Below are 26626 nucleotides of genomic sequence, written 5' to 3'. Positions count from 1 at the left end.
GGAAGTGGGGATATGATTCAAATGATAGAGCACCAGTTTTGAACAACAAAGTCAAAGCCAAAGGAGAGCTGGAGAGGTCAGGGTGCTGAGCTCAAGCCTCCCCCTAACACACACACACACACACACACACACACACACACACACACACACACACACGAAAGGAAGAAAGGGAAAAATACAGTCTTTGTCTCTGGGACAAGGGTCAAGATTCTCCTCCCAAAACCTAGTTCAAGAGATGACCTGGGGAAGTAACTCGGTGGAAGAGCACTTGTTTTATTTATGCAAGGACCATGGTGAGACCTCTGACACTGCAGGAAAACAAAACATTTATTTCTGAGGTAGGAATGGTGCCTAACACCTGCAATCCCAGCACTCAGGAGTCTGAAGCAAAAGGATCTTGAGGTATTTTTTGTTGTTTTGTTATTCATGGGACTTAACTCAGGGCCTAGGCACTGCCCCTGAGGTTTTTTTCACTCAAAGCTAGTACTGTATCACTTTGAGCCACAGCACTACTTTTGTTTTCTAGTGGTTAATCTTAAGAGTCTCATGGACTTTCCTTCCCAGTCTGGCCTCAAACTGCAATCCTTAGATCTCAGCCTCCTGAGTAGCTAGGATTATAGGCATGAGCCACTGGCACCTGGCTGAGGGTCTTGAGTTTGAGGCCTGCCTAAGCTGCTGTATAGCAGGACCCTGTTTGGAGGGGGGGGGGAGTAGAAGAGAATGAGAACTGCTATAAGAACCTTCATAGGGAAATAGCCTACATACAATAGCCATTGTACTAGTGCAAGCTATAAGTTCCCTTGCTTTTTCTGCTATAAATTTTGTAGAGATCATGTACTAATGTTTGTGTTTGTCCTAGAACAATGTCAAGCAGAGTTCCTCGTTGTTTGTCCCTGAAGTATTTTTAATACTTCAGAATTAATAATTGCACATAAAAGTATCTTTCTTTCCAGCCTGTGTCAGGCTCATCAGGCCTGTAGTCATAGCCACTAAGAAAGCTGAGATCTTAGGATTGAAGTTCAAAGACAGCCCAAGCAGGAAAGTCCATGAGACTATCTCTAACCACCAAAAACCTGGAAGTGGACCTGTGGCTCAAGTATAGAGGCTAGCCTTGAGCACAAAATTTCAGGGAAGATGCCCAGCCCCCATTCAAGCCCCAGGACAGACACACACACACACACACACACACACACACACACACACACACACACACACACACACACACACACACACACAGTCTTTTGTTGTTGTTGTTGTTTGTGGGACTTGAACTCTGGGCCTGGGCTCTTCAGCTCAAGGCTACTGCCCTACCTCTTGAGCCACAGAATCATTTCCGGTTTTCTATTGGTTAATTGGAGATAAGAGTCTCATGGACTTTAGTGCCTGGGCTGGCTTTGAACCGAGATCCTCAGATCTCAGCCTCCTGAGTAGCTAGGATTATAGGTGTAAGCCTGTTAGTTTCCTTGATCCACTTTGTGTTCAAGGCTAGTGCTTTACTACTTGAGCCACAGTGCTTTTGGTTTTTTCTGAATAGACTTTTTCTCAAAGACTTTCCTGCCTGGGCTCCCTTTGAAGCACAATCCTCAGATCTTAGCTTCCTGAGTAGCTTGAATTGTAAGTGTGAGTCCGCAGTACCCAGCTTCTAATTTTTTGTTATTGTTTTTTATCAGTAGTGGAGCTTGAACTCTGGACCTAGGCATTGCCCCTGAGCTCTTCAGCTCAAGGCTCGCACTCTACTACTTAAGCTACAGCACCACGTCCCCAGCTTCTAATTTTGAACTACAGCTGTATATCTTGTAAAGAATAAGCAAATGACATTCACTCTATACCTTCATTGGTGAAGACAACTGTCTATCCTTGTGCTAAGTAGTTTGTGCCAAGAGAAGTTATTTTCCCAAGAATTTGCCTTTCCAAGCCGGGCACTCCTGCCCAGAGACAGATAAGGAGGGGGACAGAGATAAGGAGGAACACTATTCCAGAGCATCTCCAGCAAAAAGTTAGCAAGACCTCATCATTCCATAAAGCAGTATGATGGTATATACCTGTCTTCCCAGCTATATCAGTTGGTGACCGACCAATTAAGGCACACCTTCATTCTTGCACTTTTCTAATTAATTGGAGGTGGAGTCTCCTAAACATTTGTGCTCTGCCTGGTTTCAAACCTCATTAGCTAGAGATACAGATATGAGCCATCTGTAATGGTGTAATGTAACATTTGTATTCCCTTTCTATTTAATGCTGAATAATCCATTGTATTTATAAATTCAAGGCCTTAGCATTGTCTATGAGCTATTTTGCTATAGGCAAGTCCTCTACCATTTTTGAGCCATTGTGCCATTTAAGTTTTCTGGTGGTTAACTGGGGATAAGAGTCTTAGACTTTTTTGTCCAGGATGACTTTGAACTAAACCACGATGCTAGATCCCAATATCCTGAGTAGCTAGGATTACAAGCGCCAGTTTGTAATCTTAAATATTTTCTTAAGATAGCTTGTAAGATATATTCTTATATATGAGGTATGTTGACTTTAGTTATCTTGCTAAGAACTAGCCTAGACTTCTTATTTCTGTAAACATCAAATTTCAAAGGCTTTAGAGTTTTGAAGACCTTCAGTATATACAACTCCAGGAAGTACCAGGGCCTGTAAAGGGGGAGGTGAAAAGTTGTAAAACTGGGGAAAGGAAATTACATTTGCTATTTAGGATGACTCAGAGAAGGTCTTATCCTCGCTGGGCTCTTCCACCTACAATAGCTTTCTACTTCCTGAACATGCCTACACAGTTATTCCTAACACATGTTATCCTACCATTTATATTTTTACCCTGAAGTCACAAGCTACTTCTCAGCAGTTTTATGTCAAGTTACTGGTGAATTTCTTTTCTTTTTTGCCAGTTCTGGGACTTGAACTCAGGTCCTGAGCACTGTCTTTGGGCTTTCTCAAGGCTAGAGCTCTACCACTTGAGCCACTTCTGGCTTTTTCTATGTATGTGGTACTGAGGAATTGAACCTGGATCTTTGTGCTAGGCAAGCACTCTACCACTAGGCCAAACTCCCAGCCCTACTGGTGAGTTCCTTACTTTTAAAATTTTATGTCTTAGCCAGGCGTGGTGGCTCATGCCTGTAATCCTAGCTACTCAGGAGGCTGAGATCTGAAGATCAAGGTTCAAAGCTAGCCCAGGCACAAAAGGACCTGCGACTCTTATCTCCAGTTAACCTCTAGAAAACGGGAAGTGGGGGTTGGCTCAAGGGTAGGGAGGTAGCCTTGAGCTGAAGAACTGTGGGACAGCGCCCAGGCCCAGAGTTCAAGCTCTATGACCCACAAAGAAAGGAAGGAAGGAAGGAAGGAAGGAAGGAAGGAAGGAAGGAAGGAAGGAAGGAAGGAAGGAAGGAAGGAAGGGAAGGAAAAAACCAAATTGAGGTGGAAACAAAACCAGAATACTTTTATTACTTTTGTTTTTTAGAACTGACAGAAATCTAACTTTGAAGACCTCTGTTTTAATTGATGCGTTTCGACCCTTTATATTTCATGCAGTTACTGATGTAAAGCTTATATCTGCTATCTGCCATTTTACTTTCTGTTTTCTGTCTGTTGTCTATAGTTTTTGTTTTATTTGTTCTGCCCTCCTGTGGACTATTTGAACCTTTTTTTTGGTTGTTTTGGTTTCCACCACTTTTACTTCTGCTTAATGGGTTTCTTTTTCTTTTAGTTCATAGTAGATATTGCATACTTTTTCTGGGATGCATTTTTAGTTATCATTCTAGGTACAAATCTGTGTTACTGCTACTGGTGTCATTATTTTATCAAGTTTTCTGACAAGACTGCATTGTTCTAGCAAGAGAGAGCAGATGTTTGTCCTGCTTTTCTTGTTTGCATATGTCAGCATTTCCTAATTGACAGCTTCTTCTGCTTGAATGCTGAGATGTATGGGGAGCTCACCACGATATCATTCCTGGTGTTCTAAAATTCTTAGTCAGCTTTCCTTTCCTTGCTTCATCCAGGGTTTTTATACTAAAATAATGGAGACTGGTGCCGGGAGTTTGGCCTTAGTGATTGCCTAGTATGCATGAAGACCCAAGTTCAATTCCTCAGTACCACATACATAGAAAAAGCTGGAAATGCTGCTGTGGTTCATGAGCTCTAACCTTGATAAAGCCCAGGGACAGCCCTCAGGACCTCAGTTCAAGTTTTGGGAGTGGCCAAAAAAATTAAAAATAAATAAAAATTTAAAAATATAAAATAAAATAATGGAGAAAAATACCTATACTCTGTTCTCCCTCCCAGTTGTTTGTTTCTGAGATGGTCTTATTTTGTAGAACTTTGGACTTCTCCATTGATTTGCTATTTTTCTTCTCTCCCTCTCCCTCTTGTTCTTCTTTCCTTTTCTCGCCCCCGCCCACAAACCTTTGAATGTGCGTGCATGTGGACACACACACACACACACACACACACACACACACACACACACACACACACACAATCCTAGAGTCCAAGTCTTTGCTTGGAAACTGTTCTACCACTCAGCTTGCACTCCCAAGCCCCTAGGTTTTGATTTGGCTCTTTTGTAATTCTCAATCCTCCTGCCTCAGCCTTCCCAGTTCTGGAACTACAGGCCTGCACCTTCATGCCTCTGTGTTGTTGTCATTGGGTTTGTCTTGTTTTTCTTTTGTGTCAGTGCTGGGGTTTGAGTTTAGGTTCCTCAGCTCTTGCTTAGCTTTTTCCACTCAAGGTTAGTGTTCTACTGCTTAAGCCACATCTCTGTTCTGACTTCCACTGGTTAATTCATTATGAGAATCTCATGGATTGTCTGCCTGGACTGCCTTTGAAACTTGATCCTTAGATCTCACCAGCCATCAGTGCTCAGCTCTCAGTTTTATTTATTTTCTCTACTTTATTGATGTCTTACAAGTGATACACAGCAGGGTTACCTTTACATATGTCAGGGTAATAAGTACATTTTCTTTCATACATTCCCTCATTCTCTCCCATTCCCTCCCTCCCATCTCCACCCATGAGTTGCGTAGTTCACTTTCATCAGTGTCCAGTGTGCTCCACTGCTGCACTTTCTCACCCTTTTCCTTCTGATTCTGTGTCTTCCCCCACCCTCCTACAGATGGGCATGTGAGTTCACTGTATATAAGGTAAAGAATGCAGAGTCACCAGATGTCGCCTTATCTTTGGAGCTTGTTTCTATATATATATTATTTTATATACATATGAAGAAGTGCTTGGGTATTGTACCTTTGTGATTCTTTCCTAAGACTATCTTCTTTTGGTCTCACTGTATGTATCTAGAACTCTGTATAATTTATCATATCCCAATGCTTTTTAGATCTAACATCTGCATATCAGAGAGAACATGTGCTGTTTGTTTCTCAGAGGCTGGCTTACCTCACTTAACATGATTTATTCTAGTTCCATCCATTCCCTTGCAAATAACATTATTTTATTCTTTCTAATGGCTGTGTAAAAATTCCTTTGTATATAGGTACCACATTTTTTGGATCCATCCATCGATTGTGGTGCATCTCAGTTGTTTCCATATTTTAGCTATTGGTTTTTATTTATTTTTTTTGGTAGGTCATGGGTCATGAATTCTGGGCCTGGACGCTGTCCCTGAGCTTTTCAGCTCAGCTGCCCCACTTCCCCTTATCTAGTGATTAATTGGAGATAAGAAACTTATGGTCTTTAGTGCCCAAGCTGGCTTTGAACCTTGATCCTCAGATCTCAGCCTCTGGTGTAGATAGGATTACAGATAGGATTACGGACAGTGTAGATAGGATTACAGACGTGAGCCACCATGCTGGACTTGGTTTTTATTTTTGATCTAACACAGAACTAAATTGTATTTTCTTTTTCTTTGTTATACTGACTATAGGGCTAGAGGCATGGCTAAAGCACCTGCTGAGCAAGCACACTGAGCAATCATGAGACCCTGAGTTGGAAGAAAAAAAATTTATTATGAACTGTGACTTCGGCCCAGGCTATTATCTCTGTGTTGGACTTTCTTCTTGAAGAAGTGGGATTTTATAACTGGATCGTCTTTTATAACTGGGGTGTCAGTGTTTCAGGAAACAGTGCCTTATTTCGCCCACTCATCTTTCCTATATGTTGTATTCTTTTATTTTTAGAACTACTTTTAATAGAATCCTCTCAGCCACAAGATGGTGCTCCAGAGTAGTTCAAGCTATGGTTTTTCTGCCTTTCTTTGGATTCTCAGCCTTTAACTTAATAATTAGTAGTCTCTGAGCCAGGATATAGCTGCAAAGACCCGTTTGGGTTTTTTTTTTTTTTTCAATTATGCTTTTCAGCTGCATAGAAACTTCAGCTGGGACCGTGGTTCGTGCCTGTAATCTTAACTCCTCAGGAGGCTGAGATGTGAGGATCAAGGTTCAGAGCCAGCCCAGGCATTAAAGACCCTGAGACTCTTTATCTCCAATTAATCACTAGAAAACATGAAGTGAGGCTGTGGCTCTAGGGGTAGGGTGGTAGCCGTGAGCTGAAGACCTCACGGGCAATACCCAGGCCCAGAGTTCAAGCCCCAAGACCCACAAAAATAAATAAATAAATAAATAAATAAATAAATAAATAAATAAATAAATAAATAAAAAACTTAGAAACCAGTATCATCAAAAGTGAGGATAGTTGTTCTATTGAGAAGGTTTGGGGTTTTTTGTTTTGTTTTGGTTTGGGGGGACGGTGTACTAGGGATCCATCCAGGGTCTCTTGAGTGAAGGTAAGTACTCTGAATGAGCTGACATACCTATCCTTTAAAAAAGAAAAAAAATTGCACAGGCTGGTTGGTCTGGAACTTGCTTGAGATTTTTCACTTGATCTGATGAGCTTGCTGCATGCTTTGTGTCTTATAGCTCTTGCATGTAGTTTCTCAACTAGCTAAGCAGAATCTTCGACTTCTAGTCCTGGGCCGGAAGCACATGATAACACATCATTCCCAATGGAGAAAAAATGAAATGCAAATGATACAACAACAAGCCAGATGTTTCTTTGCTGATAACATGTGAGTATTGGATATAACAAGTGGATTTACACTAAGCTCCATCATCTGCTTGTTAATTACCTACTTGGCTACTTTTAAAAATGCATGCATATCTGTCAACTTGATTTAAAAAAAAGATCTAAGGAAGTTTTAAAAAATTAAATTTCTACAACATAATAAATTGAAGTAGAGAAAATGAGGATAAAGGAGAAACAAGAGGAAGATAAGTTAGGAGTGAGATTAGTATACTAAATACATATCAGAAAATCCTGCCTCTATCATTTAATCAATATTTGGACATGAAAACCTTATTTTTTGTGGGGAAAAAAAATGTTGGTTAAAACAAAGTCTCTGTCTTTTTAAGACTTTGAAAAAAAAAGCACGTTAAGAAATAAGTGGCCAAGCCAGTTCGCTGCGGCTCATGCCTGTAATCCTGTCTACTCAGGAGGCTGAGATCTAAGGATCAGGGTTCAAAGCCAGCCTTGGCACTAAAGTCTATGACACTCTTATCTCTGATTAACCACTAGAAAACCGGAAGTGGCGCGCTATAGGTAGGGTGGTGGACTTGAGCTAAAGAGCTCAGGTACAGAGCTTAGGCCCAGAGTGCAAGCCCCACAACTGACAAAAAATAGTAAGTAGCCAGTGTTCTTCCAGTGAGTATAAGACTACATAGTAGCTAGGAAAAGATTAGGTAGGTATTAGATCAAAAGGTAAAAAGGGTGGAGTAAGCAGGAAAGGCCTTTCTGTAGGGGAAATGTGCTAAAAAGGAATAAGTCATTTGAGAAAGGGGAGAGAGAGTAGGAGTACATCCCAGAGAGAGGGAACAGCAAATGTTCAGAAGCCCTGGGTCAGGAAGGTACATGACATTTGTGAGGAAGGCAAGAGGGCCAGTATGGATCAGCTAGATAAGTGATAGAAAGTAAAATGTTGGGAGGGAGATTATTGGGATTTTGTGTTTGTTTTGTTTTGTATTCTGGCTTTAACTAAGATCTTAGTGCTCTTAGCCTTTTGCTCATGGGAAGCTAACATTTGAACCATGACTCTGATCCAGGATTTTACTGTTTAATGGAGATAAGTCTGTTGAATTTGTCTGTCAATGCTGGCTCCCAAGTTGCAATCCTCAGATCTCAGTCTACTGAGTGGCTAGGATTATAGATATGAGGTTACAGGTACCCAGTGAAAATCGTAAGTTTTGAGATCAAAGTCAGACCACATCAAAGAGGACTTCATTGCTTCTGGTAAATAAACAAGAATATTGGATTTTGTTCTAAATATACAGAGAAAGTTGCTGTTGAGCTTTAGTTTACAATGTCTACAGAGACAAATTATAGGCTCTTGGGCTTGTCAAGGAAAGAATTTTGATTAGCCAGGAGCGTAGCCTAGTGGTAGAATGTTCATCTAGCATGCATGAAGCCCTGAATCCTAGCTACTCAGGAGGCTTAGATCAGAGGATCAAGGTTCAAAGCCAGCCTGGGCATAAAGAGTTGGTGAGAATTTTATCTCCAATTAACCTTCCAGAAAACTGGAAGTAGCACTGTGGCTTTAGTGGTAGACTGCTAGCTTTGAGCTGAAGAACTCAGGGATAAAGCCTAGGCCCAGAGTTCTGTGACAGATCAAAAAGAAAGAAAGAAATGCCATCTTCTTTTGAGTATGTTTCATCTGTCTTTCTTATGCCTGGTTCAGTTCAGAGGATGATCCCTTCCTCCTGTATGCCACACTAAATTCAGGGAATCACTGCAAGTTTATAACAAATGACTTGATGCGGGACCACAAGGCCTGTCTTTCTGATGCCAAGACCCAACTTCTGTTCTTTAAGTGGCAGCAGGGACATCAACTGGCAATTACAAATAGGTTTCTAGGATCAAAAATAACTTTTCAGGTATGGTATCTATTTTCTATGTTACGTTAAAACCAAGTATATAGTATGAATGTGGTACAACTTTTAAAATTCTTCTCACTAGGAAAAAGGATAAGTTGGTAAAGTAACTCAGGTCAATTAGCTTGGGTCATTCCACAGTATATATGTATATCAAACCATATTCACAATGAGATATATGCGTGCGTGTGTGTGTGTGTGTGTGTGTGTGTGTGTGTGTGTGTATAATTTGTATTTGTTCATTTTTAAAAATAAATAAGGGATTCAATCACCAAAATCATAGGAAATGATAGAGGACAGATAATATGGCTGAAAGTGGGCAAGACCCCAAGGAAATAAGATTAGCTATGTGTTAAAGCTTGGTGATAGGCATGTAGCAGTTTTTTGTACTATTTTTCTTATTTCATGTATTTCAAAATGTTCTTACAAACAAATCAATGAGTAAAACAAAGTGATTCTTTTTGTAAGTCAGGTGGTGGTGTTGTACCCGAATTCTTAGGACCCTGAAAGAACCACCAGAGGCCGAAATCAAAGCAAAGAAGCAAGGGTCATTTATTACGAGTTGGAACTTGGACCTCCACGTACCCATAGCCGGCAACACTACGAGGCCCCAAACAAAGATTTTACATACCTTTTATACAAACAAGTTTTAAGGGAATTCCATAGTTACAATCACCTGATTGGCTATTTGGTAACCTCGAGCCACTGATCGCTTCAGGATTGGTCAGAGCCCAGGTGTTTAATCACTGAGCATTGGGCTGTTGCCACCTGGGATTCAAGTCCAGGCTAGTTCCGGGATCATGTGTTTTTGATTCCTAGTACATGGGCCCTGAGCAAGGGTAGGAGGGTGGGGTGGGTCATTCCCAGAACATGGGACAATCTTGGCACAACATTGGTTGTTCACACCTGTAATCCTAGCTACTCTATAGGAGGCTGAGACCTGGACAATCACAGTTCAAAGTCGGTCTAAGCAGAAAAGTCCATGAGAGGGGCCAGGAGTTTGGCCTCAGTGGTAGAGTGCTTGCCTAGCATGCATGAAGACCCAGATTCGATTTCCTCCCTACCACATACATAGAAAAAGAAAGAAATGGTGCTGTGGCTCAAGTAGAGCAGTAACCTTGAGAAAGTCCAAGGACAGTGCTCAGGCCCTGAGCTCAAGACTGGGACTGGCATCTGCAACTAACCAACAAACCAGTGATCCTCCTAAGAACATTCTCTTATCCCTAAAAATGAAAAGTTGCTGGTGGCTCACACCTATAATATTAGCTACTTGGGAAGGTAAAAATGTGATGCTGTCATCCTAATAACACACACACACACACACACACACACACACACCTACCTAAAACCTAAAATAGGTAGATCCGGGTCCACACCTGGAAAGGAAGCAAGACCTCATCTTTAAAATACCCAGGTGGTGGTTCATACCTGTAATCCTGGACTAATCAGGAGGCTGAGATCTGAAGATCACAGTTCAAAGCCAGCCTGGACACTAAAGTCCACGAGATTCTGATCTCTAATTAATTACTAGAAAATGGGAAGTGAGGCTGTGGCTCTAGGGGTAGGGCGGTAGCCATGAGGTGAAGAGCTCCGGGACAGCACTCAGGCCCAGAGTTCAAGCCCCATGACCAACCCAAGGGGGGGGAAAAAAAAACAGCTAGGGGTATGATTTAGTCATAGAGTGCCTACCTTCCTAGCATGAGGCCTGAAGTTCAAAGACTAGTACAAAGAGGGAAAGAAATGAAGGGAAGGAAGGGAGGGAAGGAAAGAGGGAGGGAGAAAGGTTGCTCTAAAGAAGGAACTTCCAATACCCAACTTCAGTATTAGCTGCTCTTTGAAAATCTACTTTTAAATAGAACAGAGAAGAGCAGAACAAGAAATTGAGAAGTTGTTGGAAAACAGGGAAATAGCCAAGAATACCTTGTGTTGTTATTCTCAATGTTTGGTTCTCTTTTTTTAATTCAACAGCGTACTCTCAGTTATGACACAGTTGTACAAACAACTGGAGACTCATGGCACATACCTTATGATGAAGACCTGGTGAAAAGATGTTCCTATGAAGTGCCAACCAAATGGCTTTGCCTGCAGCAACACACTTAAAGACTTGCCCAGGCTTTGTGTTTGGGTTCCCTCCTGGTTAGTAATAGAGCTCTTAAGTTGATGCATGTTTAGTTCACTGCCTCTGTCATGAAGATAAGGTTTTATTGACCCTGTTTGGTGCAGCCAACAATTAATCAACTAATTAATTAATAAGTAGTTGTACAAAGAAGTTACAATTCAGGTTAGGAATGGAGTGTTACTCCTTCCATCATTCTCCACCATTTTCCCTTTCCCAGTACTACCCTGTTAGCAAATTGATTTTTTTATTATTATTATTTTTGCCAGTTGTGGGGCTTGAACTCAAGGCCTACATGCTATCCCTGAGCCTCTTTGTGCCCAAGGTTAACTCTACCACTTGAGCCAAAGCCTCACTTCAGGCTATTTCTCAGTAGTTTATTGGAGAGAAGAGTCTCACAGACTTTTCTGCCCAAACTGGCTTCAAATACGATCCTCAGATCTCAGTCTCCTGAGTGTCTAAGGTTATAGGCACGAGCCATGCCTGGCACCCGGCTTAACAAATTGATTTTTTAATTAAATGAGAAAATACTTTGTTATCTGTGCTGTATTATTTTCCCTTACCATTTGTTCTTGGAGACTCAAAGGATCTACTGGAGAGTAAAGCCTGCAGTTCTCCTTCAGGGTCAGCTGTTTCTCATTGGGTGTTATTTCTAGTATCTACTTTGCTATTTCTAGCTTTACTTTCCAGGCCTAACAACTATTTCTTCTTCATTTTAAAGCCCAAATTATAAAGTCTTTCCAAATTAATTAAACATTTTTCAATGGTTTGGTTTTGTTTTTTGTATTTTCTGTTAAAGAGACAAGGTCTCTCTTGCTGGGTGCAAGTAGCTTATGCCTAGAATCCTTAGGATTCTGAAATCTCAGATTCCTGTTAAAGCTAGCCTAGGCAGAGAAATCTACAAGACTTTTATCTCCAATTAAATAGCAAAAAGCAGAACAGGAGGCATGGCTTAGTTGGTGAGGTGTCAGTCGTGTGTGAAAAGGCTGAGCAGCAGCATGCAAGCCCAGTACTGGCACAAAAAGGGAGAGAGACAAGATCTCACTCTGTTGCCCAGACTGGCCATGAAAACCTGGGCTCAAGTGCTCTCTGCTTCAGCTTGCAGGTAACTGGTGCTACAGGCACACACACACTGTGCTTGACTTGTGACTGCTATTACTTTTACCAGTCAGTATAAGGGAGTTCTAAAAGTGTACAATTTTTTTTTCAATAATCAAGTTTAACTTAGTTTAATGATGTAATCAAATTGTAATAGTTGACTCTCAGTTTTATTCTCCAATTATCTACCTTATTCACCGGCCAAAATCTTGGCTAAAAATGCTCATGTATATTCTTTATGGCACTTAAATATAATTCTGCTTCCTTAGATATATAGCAGGTTTTTCACTTATTTTTAACTGCCCTAAAATTCTAGAAAATGTTTTAAGTGTGCACATTAAATCTTTTCTTCTATAATATTTGTTTATTGATACTCTTGTATTGGGTCTTTCCATGTTGCCCCAGGCTGGTCTGGAGCTCCTGTGCTCAAGTGATCTGCTGACCTCAATCTCTTTCCTAGTTGGAACACATGGCACCTAGATGGACACATGACACCACAATCAGCTTCTGATAGCTTCATGACAAAGGAGGAATGGAAACTAAGAGTATTTTATGTAGGTCCCTGAATTCTGATGTGTCGTAGGGAATCTTACCTTCATTTACTGAAAATAAAAATTTGGGTAATGACTGGGGCAAAGCTAAATGAAGTCTAGATCTGGTATTTTGTCAATTTTTCATCAATTCGTAGTCCACACACATTAAAATGTGTGAGGGAGATCTCATGGGAATGAGCTGGAAGATGGGAACACAGTACACTGGGATGAAATGGTGATATTCAGATTTAGGCCAATTTTCAATACTGAGATGGAAGCAGATCAAATTCTCAGACTAGAGAAGAGCCTGTGCAGCCCTTAAAGAGGGACAGAATTGCCAAAGACACAGAACTCCAAGTAAAATTTGAATTTATTTTATTTTATTTATTTATTTTTTGCCAGTTCTGGGCTTGAGCTCAGGGCCTGAGCACTGTTCTTGAACTTTCTCAAGGCTAGAGCTCTACCACTTGAAACTCAGCATCAGTTCCAGCTTGTTCTATGTATGTGGTACTATGTATGTGGTTCTATGTATGTGCATGCTAGGCAAGTACTCTACCACTAGGCCAAACTCCCGGTCCATTTCAGGTATTTTAAAAGCAGAACTGTACTCTAAATATTTCAGGAATATACTTCTAAAAAGGTAGTGGGCCAGGCACGGTGGCTCATGCCTGTAATCCTAGCTACTCAGGAGGATGAGATCTGAGGATCAAGGTTCAAAGGCAGCCCGCACACAAAACGACCTGAGACTCTATCTCCATTTAATCTCTGTAAAAAACGGGGAGTGGGGCTTTGCCCAAGGGTAGGGCAGTAGGCTTGAGCTGAAGAGCTCAGGGATAACACCAAGACCCATCGGTATGGCGGTAGCCTTGAGCTGAAGAACTCAGGGACAGCACCCAGGCCAAGTTCAAGCTGCCTGACCCACTGGGGGAAAAAAAAAAAGAGAGAGAGAGAGATTGACATTTCCCCTTCTATTTCTGTTTACAAAGTCTAGCAACCTTAGTGGGGATTACTAAGAATAATAAGAAATGGAGCATTTGTAGAGCCTGACAACTACAGGAGGTGGGAGGGAAGCAGAAGAAAGGAAGTTAATGAAGTGCCTTGAGAGTGGGAAGGCACAAAGACCAGTTTCTCCTTGCTCTATCCCAGCTAATGACAAGTAGTCTGCTTAGACTCTCTTTAGAGGTCCACCGAGAGATCTCATTACAAGAAGCCATAGAAAATAATGGAAGAAAAGAAAAGGCAAGAACACAGATGAGTAAATGTGATCCTGAAAAGTGATTCTTTTCATCATCTCCATTTTATGCTGTTTGAAAATTTCTTAAAGCTCTCATTTGTTCTTTATTGACAATATTTGATCTGATAAGTACTTCCTAGAGATTCTAGAATACTACATACACAACTTAGATTCAACTGAGAATTGAAATAAACAGGAAGACAGTTATCTAGCCATTCATTGATAGCAGCCAGAAATGGTTTGTTTTGCTACGAGAATGCCCTTGGAAATACATTCTTATCTAGTAGCCTAATTTATTAAGAGTGCCACAATAATTTATTAAAAGTATCAGTAACTTGGAGAGGGTTTTTTGGTTGTTGTTGTTGTTTGTTTTTTGTTTTTTTGCAAGTCCTGGGGCTTGAACTCAGGGTCTGAGAACTTTCATTGGACTTTTCCCTCAAAGCTAGCACTCTTCCACTTTAGCCTCAATACCACTTCTGGCTTTTTCTATGTATGTGGTACTGAGGAATCAAACCCGGTCTTTGTGCATGCTGTGCAAGCACTCTACCACTAGGCCAAACTCATGGTCCTCTTGGAGAGGGTTTCTGATCAATGACAAAAATAATAATAATAATTTGGAGTCTTTCAACCACATTGAAATGAATACCTTAGTTATCTCTTTGTGGCACTATTTTAAATGTAGCCCAAGAAACAAATACCAAGAAATCACTGTAGGAGCTTTAATTTCTAATGTTAAAGAATTAGGTTTTCAAGAAACCATCAGATTGCCTCATCTTAATTATTGAGCATCAAATTCATTTAACATTTAAATGTTTCAAGTCTATCAAAGGAGGTATTCCGTGCTTGCTTCTATAATGACATCAGAATTTAATGTCAGTGTCCTGGTAGGTAACTATGGAACTCTTAACAATTCTGTCTGCTTGGTTCTGGGAGTAGAGTAGAGTCCTGGGCTGGGAGAAAGGGGTGGAAATTCTCCCTCTGTGAAACAGAGCCCTTTGGCAGTGGCTATGGCAAGTCGCCAGAAAAGTAAGTCCCTTACTCATTGGCTTAAAACATACTGTATTACTGATTTGTTTTTTATTTATTTTTTTTTTTGGCCAGTCCCACGGTTTGCACTCAAGACCTGAGCACTGTCTTTGGGCTTTCTCAAGGCTAGTGCTCTACCACTTGAGCCACAGTACCACTTCCGGTTTGTATGTATGTGGTACAATGTACATGCATCCTAGGCAGTCACTCTACCACCAGGCCAAACTCCTGGCTTACTGGTTCTTTTAAAGTAAATCATTCTTTTTTGGGGGGGGTCGTGGGGCTTGGGTGTTGTCCCTGAGCTCTACAGCTCAAGGATACCGCTACCCCTGGAGCCACGGGGCCACTTCCGTCTTCCTGGTAGTTAACTGGAGATATGAGTCTCACGGACTTTTGTGCCAGGCTGGCTGTGAGCCATGATCCTCATATCTCAGCCTCCCGATTAGCTGGGATTTACAGGTGTGACCCACCGTGCCCGGCTTAAAGTAAATCATTCTTGAATTTTCTTGTTTCTAGTAACCTTGCCTTAGAAACCAAAGTTTTTCTTTCCTTTTATTTTTTTAATGGTACTAAGGATTGAACTCAGGTCCTTGTGCATAGTGGGCAAGATCACTACTACCTGAGTCACATTCCTACCCCATTTTGTCTTCATTATTATTGAATAAGGTCTCATGTATGTATTTGAATAAAATCTAGTCTGGACCTCAATTTGTTCCTGTGGAACTAGGATGACAGATGCATTTCTGTGCCCAGCTATTGGTTGAGATGGAGGCCTCACATTTATGGGTTTGAACCTAGATCCTATTGTTCTGAACCTTTCAAGTAGCTAAGATTGGAAGTATGAGTCACCAAAATAGTTTGCTTTCCATGCTGTGTTCCATAACTTAACAGTCTGATGCTATAAAGTTTTTATAAAATTATTTATATTTTATTATTGTAGTTACACAAAGGGTTATAGTTCCATAAACTATTAAATTTTTATACATTATATGATCATTTTGTTCTGTACATGCCCTGTGCATATGTGTTTGTGTATGTTTGTATGTGTATTTATGGTGGTACTGGGAGCCAAGGCGCACTCCCTTAGTGTTTTTTTTTTGTTGTTGTTTGTTTGTTTGTTTGCTTGCCAGTCCTGGGGCTTGAACTCAGGGCCTCAATACTGTCCTTGGGTTTTCTCAAGGCTAGGGCTCTACCACTTGAGCCATAGCTTATTTCTAAATATGTGGTACCAAGGAATCGAACCTAGGTCTTCGTGTATGCTAGGCAAGCACTGTACTACTAGGCCAAAACTCCTGGCCCTCCCTTAGCATTCTTTAGTCTGGCACTGTACCACTTGAGTCATACTTCCACTTCTGGCTTTCTGGTGACTAATTAGAGATGAGAGTCTCATAGACGTTCCTGTCCAGACTGACTTTGAACTGTGATCCTCAGATCTCAGCTTTCTGAGGAGATAGAATTTGTTAGACACTGGCACTAAGCTCATACATGTCCCTTAAAAAAATTCTCATAAATTCTTTCGTAATATGTTTTAAGTATTTTGGAATATGGTCTTACTATGTATCTTCAGTCTCCCAAGTGGAGAATATTATAGGCAAGCACAGCCAGCCTAACACCTTTTGCTTAACCTGACAGAAAATGTAAAATTTGCATTTTTCTTGGCTTCCTATCACCCCTTGCACTATTAGGTAACCATAATAATGTAAATTCATAAAAAGACTCAACTAGTTTACATCAGAGCATTGCTGTGTAGCATAAAATACTAACTCATGCTGTATACTCAAACTTCAACTCAAGGTTTGCTTGTCTCCAGAAGGAAATTTGTGCTCCAGGAAACTGTCATCCTGATAAGAGCTTTTGGCTCAAATGAAGGGTCATGTCCTTTAGCAATGAACTTAGTCCTTCTTGGCAGCCACGGTCAGATTCTTCATGAAATGAGTCGTTTCCAAGTCAGGTCCTCTAAGCTTCAGATCCTAAAGAAATAAACTTTGGTCAAACCATGTTTTTGAAGAGAACACAGATAACATTTTACTTTCTAAAACAAATCATGTGGTTCCCTTTGTTTTTCACATAAAGCTTCTGGGAGGAAATCTTTTGAACAGCTTGTACTTTATAAATGCCAATAGAATATATTTTTCTCTTACTGCCAGTATTACCACCAATTTAAGCTCTATGAATATTCTAGTCTCATTGTTTTTTAACATTTTATTTTATTTTATTTTTTGGTGGGGATCTTGGGGCTTAAACTCAGGACCTGGGCACTATCCCCAAGCTTTTTTTTTTTTTTTTTGCCAGTCCTGGGCTTAAGCTCAGGGCCTGAGCACTGTCCTTGGACTTTCTCAAGGCTAGAGCTCTACCACTTGAGCCTCAGCACCACTTCCGGCTTTTTTCTATGTATGTGGTACCGAGAAATCGAACCTGGGTCTTCACGCATGCTAGGCAAGCACTTTAACCACTAGGCCAAACTCCCGGCCCCTGTCCCCAAGCTTTTATGCTTAAGGCTGTCACTCTACCACTTGAGCTACAGCTCCACTTCCAGCTTTTTGCTGGTTAATTGGAAATGAAAATGTCACCCATCTTACATCCTACCTCTAAACTCTGGTAGGGGAACCCATGTGGTTCATCTGTCTCACAGAGAAGCTAGCCCAGATTCTCCCCAGAACAAGGGCTCAGGAAATGTTCAAGTACTTTGGAGAAGTCCCTTGAAAATGTCTTCCTTATTTTTACCTCTTATGCCCACTTCTCCCTTGAATTCCCCTCTTGGTGCTTTGCATGTATGCTGGGTCACTCAGTAATTATAGCCTGTGGCATCTGATCCCTCATTGATCCTTAAGAAATAATTTCTTTGCTGGGCTCTGGTAGCTCAAGCCTGTAATTCTAGCTATTCATGAGGCTGAGATCTGAGAGTTGTGGTTCAAAGCCAACCCAGGCAGGAAAGTCTGTGAGGCACTTATTTTCAACTAAACACTAGAAAACTGGGAGTGGAGTAATAGCTGAAAGTGATAGAGTGCTAGCCTTGAGCAGAAATGCTCAAGACAATACCCAGGCCGAGTTCAACCCCATGACCAGAAAATAAAATGATGACAATAATAATTTCTGATTATCGTTTAACAACTTTCTCCTACATCATCGTAAATAAATTAGAATTTACTTATTAGGCATCTACTATATACATGCCACTGTAGTAAGTGCAATAAAACTTGCTGTGTAATTGTAAGATATCATTCTAGAGTTTTATTAGCCTTTGGAATGTTTTAATGTGCAGATCTGTTTCTGAAGGCTTTTTGAAACCTGACTTTCGTTTTACCACTATAGATGAAAAGCACTTGGGGTAAAGTTGGAGGAGCTCAGGTCTATCAATAATTTTAAAGTAAGTAGAAGATGGGCTAGGATGTAGCTCAGTAGCAAAGCACTTGCCTAGCAAGTGCAGCATCCTGGGTTTTGATCCCCAGTATCAAAAAAGAAAAGACAAAAAAAAAAAGGTAGAAGATGAAATTGGAACGTTTCCCATCAACAAATGGATTCTTTAAGAACTAATTTAATGAAAGAAAATATTGGTTGTCATAAACTAGGTGGGCACCAGTGGTTCACACCTGTAATCCTAACTACTTAGGAGGCTAAGATCTGAGGACTGCGATTCAAAGCCAGCCCAGACAGGAAATCTGATGAGACGTTATCTCCAATAAACTACACAAAGAAGCCAGAAGTGGAACAGTGGTTCCTGTGGTAGATCGCTCACCTAGAGCAAAAGAAGCTCAGAGACAAGGTCCAGGTGCTGAGTTATACCCCATAACTGGCAAAAGAGACACAGAGACAGAGACCAGAAGGGAAGCAAGGAAGGGAGGGGGGGGGGGGGAATATCACCATAAACTTAGGCATCAATGGCTGATCCCTGTACTTCTGCCACTTGGGAGGACTGCATTTGGAAGGCAGCCAGGGCAGAAAAAGTTCCAGACTCCTTCTTAACCCACACTTGGACATATTTGTCACACATCTGTCATCTAAGCTAAATCCAAGGAAGGCTGAGCTTAGTAAGATCATGATGCCAGCCTACACAGCAAAATCCACTAGATTGCTTCTCAGTGGAAGAGAAGCTAGACACAGTGGTTTATGCCTGTGATCCAATGGGAAGCCTGATCCTCTGGGCAAACTATCTGTAAAGCAAGAGCCTATCCTAAAAATACCTAGTAGAAAAATAAACAGGACTGAAAGTGTGGCTCAGCAGTATGGTAGTATCACAAAAAAAAAAAAAAAAAAAAAAAAAAAAAACCTTTTTAGAAACTTCACTTTTATTGTTTCTCTCCCTCTCTCCACATACCCAAGAGAGCTTATTCTGCTGAGCATCCAAGATGATTTAATTTTGTGGTAAGAGAATAAGAATTAGAGGAAGCCAATTAGGAAACCTCAAGAAAGAGGAAATATATTTAGGCTGAAAGGAAGACTGTTGAATCTCACTTCCTCTCTGTTCTTGACTCAATCTCCTGGTGCCTGGCCAGTTCTGCACCTACCTTTCCCCATTCCTGATCAAGCAACGCTATGGAGGAGGTGCAGAAATCCATCCAAGATTTAGAAAAGTCTGGTGCTGGGCTCACTCCTATAATCATAATCATAAGACTGAGATCTGAGGATCAACATTTCATTGCCAGCCCAGCCCAAGCAGGAAAGTATGTGAGACACTATTTGTGTGTGTGTGTGTGTGTGTGTGTGTGTGTGTGTGTGTGTGTGTGTGCCAGTCCTGCACACTGTCCCTAAGCTTCTTTGGTTCAAGGCTAGCAATTTACAACTTGAGGCACAGTACCACTTCTGGCTTTTTCTATTTATGGGGTTCTGAGGAATCAAGCCTAGGGCTTCATGGCTGCCAGGCAACCACTCTACCTCTAAGCCACATTCCCAGCCTGCCACTTTTCTTTTTACCAGTCCTGGGGCTTGAACTCAGGGCCTGGGCATTGTCTTTGAACACTTTTTACTCAAGGCTACTACCCTGCCACTTGAGCCACAGCACCACTTCCAGCTTTTGCTGAGTATGTGGTACCAACGAATTGAATCCAGGGCTTCATGCATGCCAGGTGAGCACTCAACCACTAGGCTACTCTCTTGCCCCCCCCCCCTTTTTTTTTCTTAATGATAAAAAACCTTAGAGCTGTATTGAGTTAGTAAGCAAGCAGGCAAGCAAACAGACAGACAAACAGAAAAGCAAGGGCACACTCACCCTTGCAACTTTTTTTTGTCAGTCAGTCCTGGGGCTAGAACCCAGGGCGTAAGCACAGTCCTTGGGCTTTCCTCAAGGTTAGCGTTCTACCATTTGAGCCACAACATCACTTCGGGCTTTTTTTCTATGTATATGGTACTGAGGAATCGAACCTGGGTCTTTGGGCATGCTAGGCAAGCACTCTACCACTAGGCCAAACTCCCAGTCCTCACCCCATGAAACTTATCTCCAGTTTAACCACTGGGCTGGGGGGGGGGGGGGGGCAGTAAACTGAAAGCTGTGTGAAAGCGATGTGACTCGAGTGGCAGATACTACCCTTGAGCAAAAAAGAAACAGGGATAGTGCCAGGCCCTGAGTTCAAGATTCCTGGACCGGCACAACAAGAAAAAGAATGCCAGGTGCTGTGGCTCACACCTGTAATCCTAGCAACTCAGGAGGCTGTGGATCTAAGGATCAAGGTTCAAAGCCAGCGCAGGCACAAAAGAACCTGAGACTTTTTTTTTTTTTTTGCCTGTCCTGGGAACTGAACTCGGCCTGAGAACTGTCCTTGGGCTTTTCTGGCTTTTCCTATGTACATGGAACTAAGGAATTGAGCCCAGGTCTTCGTGAATGCTAGGCAAGCACTCTATCACTAGGCCAAAGTCCTGGCCAAGAACCTGAGACTTGGCTCAGGGTCGGGTGGTAGCCTGGAGCTGAAGAGCTCAAGGACACCATCCAGGTCCAGGGGTAGGGCAATAGCTTTGAGAGGACAGGGCCCAGGCCAAGTTCAAGGCCCATGACCCACAAAAAAAAAAAAAAAAAAAAAAAAGAAAGGAAGAAAGAAAGAAAGAAAAAGAAACTCAAAGATCCTGGTATATAGGGAAACACCATGCTTGTGATACTTACAAGTTCCATTTCCCTGTCTCCACATTTCTGGATGAGATTTTGTGCACAGGACAAGGTGGATAAGAACTGGCTACTTTCCAAATTAGGAAGCCAGTTTCACTTCTGAATAATAGCATCCACATATAGTGCAGGTTTATGCAGAACCTGGTTTCACTTTTTATTAGAAAGAGATCAAAGAAAATCCACAATCCAGGCTTTTTTTCACCAGCGTTTTCTGCTTTGACAAAGAGAAACTAAGTTCAGCCTGGCACTAGTACCTAATGTAATCCTAGCTACTCAGAAAGTGAGATCTAGGATCATGGTTTGAAGCCAACCCTGGGCAAGAAAGTTATGAGATTTATCTCCAATTAACCAGTAAAAATAAGCTCAAATTGGTAGACTGTTAGCCCTGAACAGAAAGAGGAATTGCACCTGAGTTTGAGGCCGGTACTGATATAAAACAAAAATAAGTTTCTTGGTAGTTGGCTCATTTTCACTATCATAGTTAATGTTTCTTTTTACAGTGGATGTTCCACTGTTTAACAGAAGAAATCATTAGGCCATCTGTAGCAAGGCTCAAATTCAAATCTAGTGCTTCTTCCATTTAGAGCAGAGCCTGACCATATTCAAAGCTCAGGACTTCATCTCTCTTCTCTCTATGTTCCCCTCCCCCCCAATCCTGGGACTTGAACTAAGGGCCTGAGCACTGTCCTTGGGCATTCCTCAAGGCTAGCACTCTACCACTTGAGCCACAGCACCACTCTAGCTTTTTCTGTGTATGTGGTACCAAAGAATCGAACCCTGGTCTTCATGCATGCTAGGCAAGCACTCTACCACTAGGCCAAACTTCCTCCACCCCCCACTGTCTTATTTTTCACTGCAATATTTCTGTTCTTTGGAGTTCTGTGGGGCCTCCAGTCTTATCATGCCTCAGAAGGAATTTGTGTATTAAAAACCACCGGCTGGACATGGTGGCTCACACCTGTAATCCTAGCTACTCCGGAGGCTGAGATCTGAGGATCAAGGTCCAAGGTCAGCCGGGGCACAAAAGGACCTGAGACTCTTATCTCCAATTAACCCCTGGAAAACAGGAAGTGGGGCTTGACTCAATGGTAGGGTGGTAGCCTTGAGCTGAAGAGCTCAGGGACAACACCCAGGCCCAGGCTGAGTTCAAGCCCTATGAGCAAGAAGTGTCCAAGAACAGTGCCCAGGCCCTGAGTTCAAAAACCCAAGACTGGCACTAAATAAATAAATAAATCAGCCTTACCTTACCTTTTCAAAGGTAAAGCCAGCCTTTATCAATTTGGGATTCTAGCTCAGAGAATCCAGGCACAGAAACCAATTGAAAAGAAAGGAAATAACTGTATTTGTGTGACTTGTATGTTGATAGACACTATAGTCCATCCAGCATGGTACTGGAAGGAGAGATACAGAAATTATGGGCTGGAGAGTATTACTTTGATCTGGTCAGGTAGGGATTTGAAGGGTTCATAAATAGAAACATAATAAACTTGTCTGTGTAAGTCACAGAAATCATACCCCAGCCCACATCGTGTCCTTTCTTTACTGATAAATAACAGAGAGATAACCATTTTTCTCCTCCTAGTCTGACTTAAAATCACTGCACTCCTAGGTAGCCAAGCATAGGTACTAGGCTACAGAAAAGAACAACAGGATTAAAATTGATCCAAAAAGATTCTAAGAAAAAGAGAGAAAGAAAGAAAGAAAAAGAAAGAGGCCGGGAGTTTGGCCTAGTGGTAGAGTGCTTGCCTAGCATGCCCAAAGACCCGGGTTTGATTCCTCGGTACCACATAAATAGAAAAAAAGCCGGAAGTGGTGCTGAGGCTCAAGTGGTAGAGCTCTAGCCTTGAGAAAGTCCAAGGACAGTGCTCAGGCCCTGAGCTCAAGCCCAGGACAGGCACAAAAAAAAAAAAAGAAAGAAAGGGAAAGGGAAAGGAAAAAAGAAGAAAAAGGAAAAGAAAGATGGTCAAATTGCTAGCCAGAAGTCAGGCAGAAACTTCCTTCCCTCTCACAGTTCAGTCATCCCTAGCTGTGTCGTAGCCATAGATAGCTTTTGGGACCCCTCCTCCACCCCCCCACAACCCTCCACACCCCCACACCTCCCTCACCGTGAAGAAATTACAACTGTCCTAAGATACTGTGTCACCAGTGTTTCTGGTCAATTCTCAGGTATTTCAATACTTGCTAATAACACAGAAATACAGGCCTGATTTTTTTTTATATCATTCCCCAATTCTTTGAAAATGCCAGCAGAACATCTTAAAAGATAAATTCTTATCTTGCCCTTAAACACCATGTGATTTAGCAAGTCTGAAGTCACTGGGAGTCTACTGTACCACTTTTTACCCTTTGCCTTGTGGGTAACCCCTACCTTCTACCTCTTCCACACACACCCCAAGGGACAGTGTGGGCTTGGTCAAATAGAGGCCCCCAGGAGATTTTCCAAGACTCAGAAGATGTCAAGTCATCTCTAAAAGTTTTCAAAAACCCAAAAAGTCATTTCAAAAAAGTTTAGCTCAAGTGGCCCCATATAGGGGACGATCAAACTTTCCACTCCGGCACAGCAGGTCTGCCCTCCCCCCCCACACACACACACTTGTGCTAAAGCTGCAGGAGTGTTGGAGAATACTTGTGCCCAGACTTCAGTGAAAGCTCCCCAACCAAGGGGAAGTCCGACTAGCTGAGGATTCAACAGCCGCCAAGGCTTCCAGGGGATTTCCCTGGGCAGTGGAATCAGCAAAGGTTTGTCTTTCCAAAAGATTTTCCCAAAGGGATTTTTTTGACCGTGTAGAAAAATCTCAAACTTGTCACAAATCTATTCAAACGAAGCAAAACAAACATAACAGGCCTAAGTAGTTAAGAATGTAGATTCTATGAGTAATCTTATGCTTACTTCGTACTAGGCCCTGTTTGGTTTAAATATAAACTGTTGCGTAAGATAGTCTCAAGTAAGATGTGGATATAACCCCCAAGGATACTGAGGTTTAAGTCTGCCTTTCAACATACATAGAAAATGAGGTTAGGGGCCGGGAGTTTGGCCTAGTGGTTAAAGTGCTTGCCTAGCATGCACGAAGACCCGGGTTCGATTCCTCGGTACCACATACATAGGAAAAAAAAAAAGCCAGAAGTAGTGCTGAGGCTCAAGTGGTAGAGCTCTAGCCTTGAGAAAGTCCAAGGACAATGCTCAGGCCCTGAGTTTAAGCCCAGGACTGGCAAAAAAAAAAAAAAATTAAAAAATGAGGTTAATTTCTTCCAGGAAGTACACCTAAGTATTAAAATGTACATCCAAAATCCTATATTGGCTGGGAGTTTGGCCTAGTGGTAGAGTGCTTGCCTAGCATGCACAAAGACCTGGGTTTGTTTCCTTGGTACCACATACATAGAAAAAAAGCCAGAAGTAATGCTGTGGTTCAAGTGGTAGAGGTCTAGTAAACCTAGCGATAGTGCTGAGGCCCTGAGTTCAAGCCTCAGGACTGACACACACACACAAAGATCATATAATTTCCAATATTTTACCTGCAAAAACGGTATAGTCCGTGGTATACTGCTTGCCATGGTCGTAGGATCAATCACCAGTACCATGGGGGCAGAATGAGAGAGCCAACCCCTTTGGCCCAGGCTTAAAAAAAAAAAAAGATTCAAATTATATGTGCTGAACATATCATACAGAAACAGACAGAAAGGCAGAATTGCACATCTTATAAAATGGGATTAATGATCCTTGCATGAGAGTACAGGGGAACTTGAGTGACCAGTCAGTGTTGCTTAGAGCAGAAGTGTCTAGAAGGAAACCAAAATTTAGGAGATAGCAGAATACAGTAGGCTCTTGAAGTTTTACAGTCTTACAGAGAACCTTTTATCCATGACTATTCAGGCAAACTGCAGGGATTACAGTACATTAAACTCCAGGCAGAACAAAAGTACTTAAAAAGTCTGGAGTTGATCATGGTACTAGAGACTGAACCAGAGACCGCTCTTATCAGTACATTTGGGAACTGGAGCTGGAAAGTAAGTACCCTGTGTTGCAGAGGTGTTCTTGGCATCTTCTTAGCTATGTTTTAGTTTTGGATTTTCATTTGTAAATTAACAGAATGTAATTTTATTTTTTGAAGATTACATTTTTTGCCAGGCACTGATAGCTTATGTTTTCAATCCTAGCTACTCAGGAGGCTGAGGCCTGAGAATCACAGTTCAGAGACCACAGGAAAGGGCTTCCTTTAGCACCCAAAATGGAGATATGGCAAAATTGGCCAAGTTAGCCTTGGGCAAAAAAACTCAGGGACAGTGCCTAGGCCCTATACTGAAGCCCCAGAGGGCACGCACACACACACACACACACACACACACACACACACGGATTTTTATTTATTTTTTGCCAGTCCTGGGGCTTGAAACTCAGGGCTTTCTCAAGGCTAGAGCTCTACCACTTGAGCCACACACTACTTCTGGCTTTTTCTGTGTATGTGGTAACTAGGAATCGAACCTGGGTCTTCGTGCATGCTAGGCAAGCATTCTTACCACTAGGCCAAACTCCCAGCCCCACAATGATTTCATTTTTTTTTTGACAAAAATTTTTTTGGCTGCAAAACAAATGAGTTTAGAAAAAAAAATAGAGCTGGGCGCAGTGGCTCATGCCTGTAATCCTCGCTACTCAGAAGGCTGAGATCTGAGGATCAAGGTTCAAAGCCAGCCCGGGACACAAAAGGACCAGAGACTCTTATCCCCAACTAACCTATAGAAAGTAGAAAGTGGAGCTTGGCTCAAGGTTAGAGCAGTAGCCTTGAGCAGAAGAACTCAGGGACAGCGCCCAGGCCAAGTTCAAGCCCCATCACCCACCCTCCCCCCCCCCAAAATAGCTAAACTCCAATTTCAGTTATTACAATAAAATAGAAGTATCACAAATCTTGGTGTGGTGAACAAACCATTTTTTACGTTAGTGTATACAGGGTGGCTAACTTAATGCATTTTATATTCATTAAACGGGAATACACCTTGGGGGGGGGAATAAAAAGACATAACTGTACTACTGTATCTGAAGACCCACTTGTTTTCTTAGAGCCATCCTGCCTACTAGATATTATGTTCATTAAGCCATCCAACACTAACCTGCTATAAGCTCCATCCCATCAGATCTTGTTGGTTATGACTCAAAGCTGCGTAACCTCAAGATTTCCCTATTACAATATTTCAACCTCAATTTCAAGTTTAGGACAAACACAAAAAGGTTGCTGTCTAAAGGAAGATCTTGCCAGGCATGAGGAAATTGTTGTCCTTGAAAATCTATGGCTCTTTGAGCTCGCCCTCTTCAATGCCTTCAGTCGGAAGGAGGGCTTGATCAAAGCAACCCAGCACTCAGGAGGGATAGGATGGCCTGACCCAAGACGCCAAAACCAACGACGGAAGTGTTGATACACTGACAGACAAACCGTTACCGAGTCCCCGGAAAGCTTTTACGTTCTTGCCTTGACCAGTTCATTCTCCAAAGACCTACAACGTCGCGACTCAAACCTCACCTCCCCCGGGCAGAAGCACGCCTGACGCATGCGTACTGCCAAGAGCCTCTGCCCTCAGCGCCCCGCCCCTAGAAGGGGCGGGACCTTAGAACTCTCCTCGCATGAACACACGCGAGGTCTTTCACTTTGGCGAACGAGAGCGGAA

At 42.0% G+C, this 26626-nt stretch overlaps 2 protein-coding genes and 1 long non-coding RNA gene across 11 annotated transcripts in view; 2 read left to right on the top strand and 1 right to left on the bottom strand.

Moving 5' to 3' along the window:
* Prorp (protein only RNase P catalytic subunit) overlaps positions 1-12441 on the top strand; it is an 81374-nt gene extending 68933 nt beyond the window's left edge. For all 9 annotated transcript variants that reach the window (XM_090345169.1, XM_090345171.1, XM_090345168.1 and 6 more), the window contains 3 exons: positions 6867-7015; positions 8678-8873; positions 10839-12441. In XM_090345169.1, the coding sequence (XP_090201295.1) occupies positions 6867-7015; positions 8678-8873; positions 10839-10970 (477 nt within the window). In that variant the 3' untranslated portion in view covers positions 10971-12441. The remainder of the gene's footprint in view (positions 1-6866; positions 7016-8677; positions 8874-10838) is intronic.
* A 2329-nt stretch (positions 12442-14770) lies between these two features.
* The window catches only part of Psma6 (proteasome 20S subunit alpha 6), a 29762-nt gene continuing 17906 nt past the window's right edge, over positions 14771-26626 (top strand). Inside the window, exon 1 of the mRNA XM_090345163.1 lies at positions 14771-14877. Within this exon, the coding sequence (XP_090201289.1) occupies positions 14859-14877 (19 nt within the window). The 5' untranslated portion in view covers positions 14771-14858. The remainder of the gene's footprint in view (positions 14878-26626) is intronic.
* Positions 15823-26621, bottom strand: LOC150055198 (uncharacterized). The gene is made up of 3 exons (XR_016537630.1): positions 26401-26621; positions 24485-24587; positions 15823-16847 (listed from the first exon to the last, which is right to left on the bottom strand). It is a non-coding gene; the product is annotated as an uncharacterized LOC150055198 (long non-coding RNA).

The sequence above is a fragment of the Megascapheus bottae genome, chromosome 14 (genome assembly GCF_031878675.1).
Source record: "Megascapheus bottae isolate mThoBot1 chromosome 14, mThoBot2.hap1, whole genome shotgun sequence".
Lineage (NCBI taxonomy): Eukaryota > Metazoa > Chordata > Mammalia > Rodentia > Geomyidae > Megascapheus > Megascapheus bottae.
Note: the sequence above shows the minus strand (reverse complement) of the source record. Positions and strands in the feature narration are given on the sequence as shown.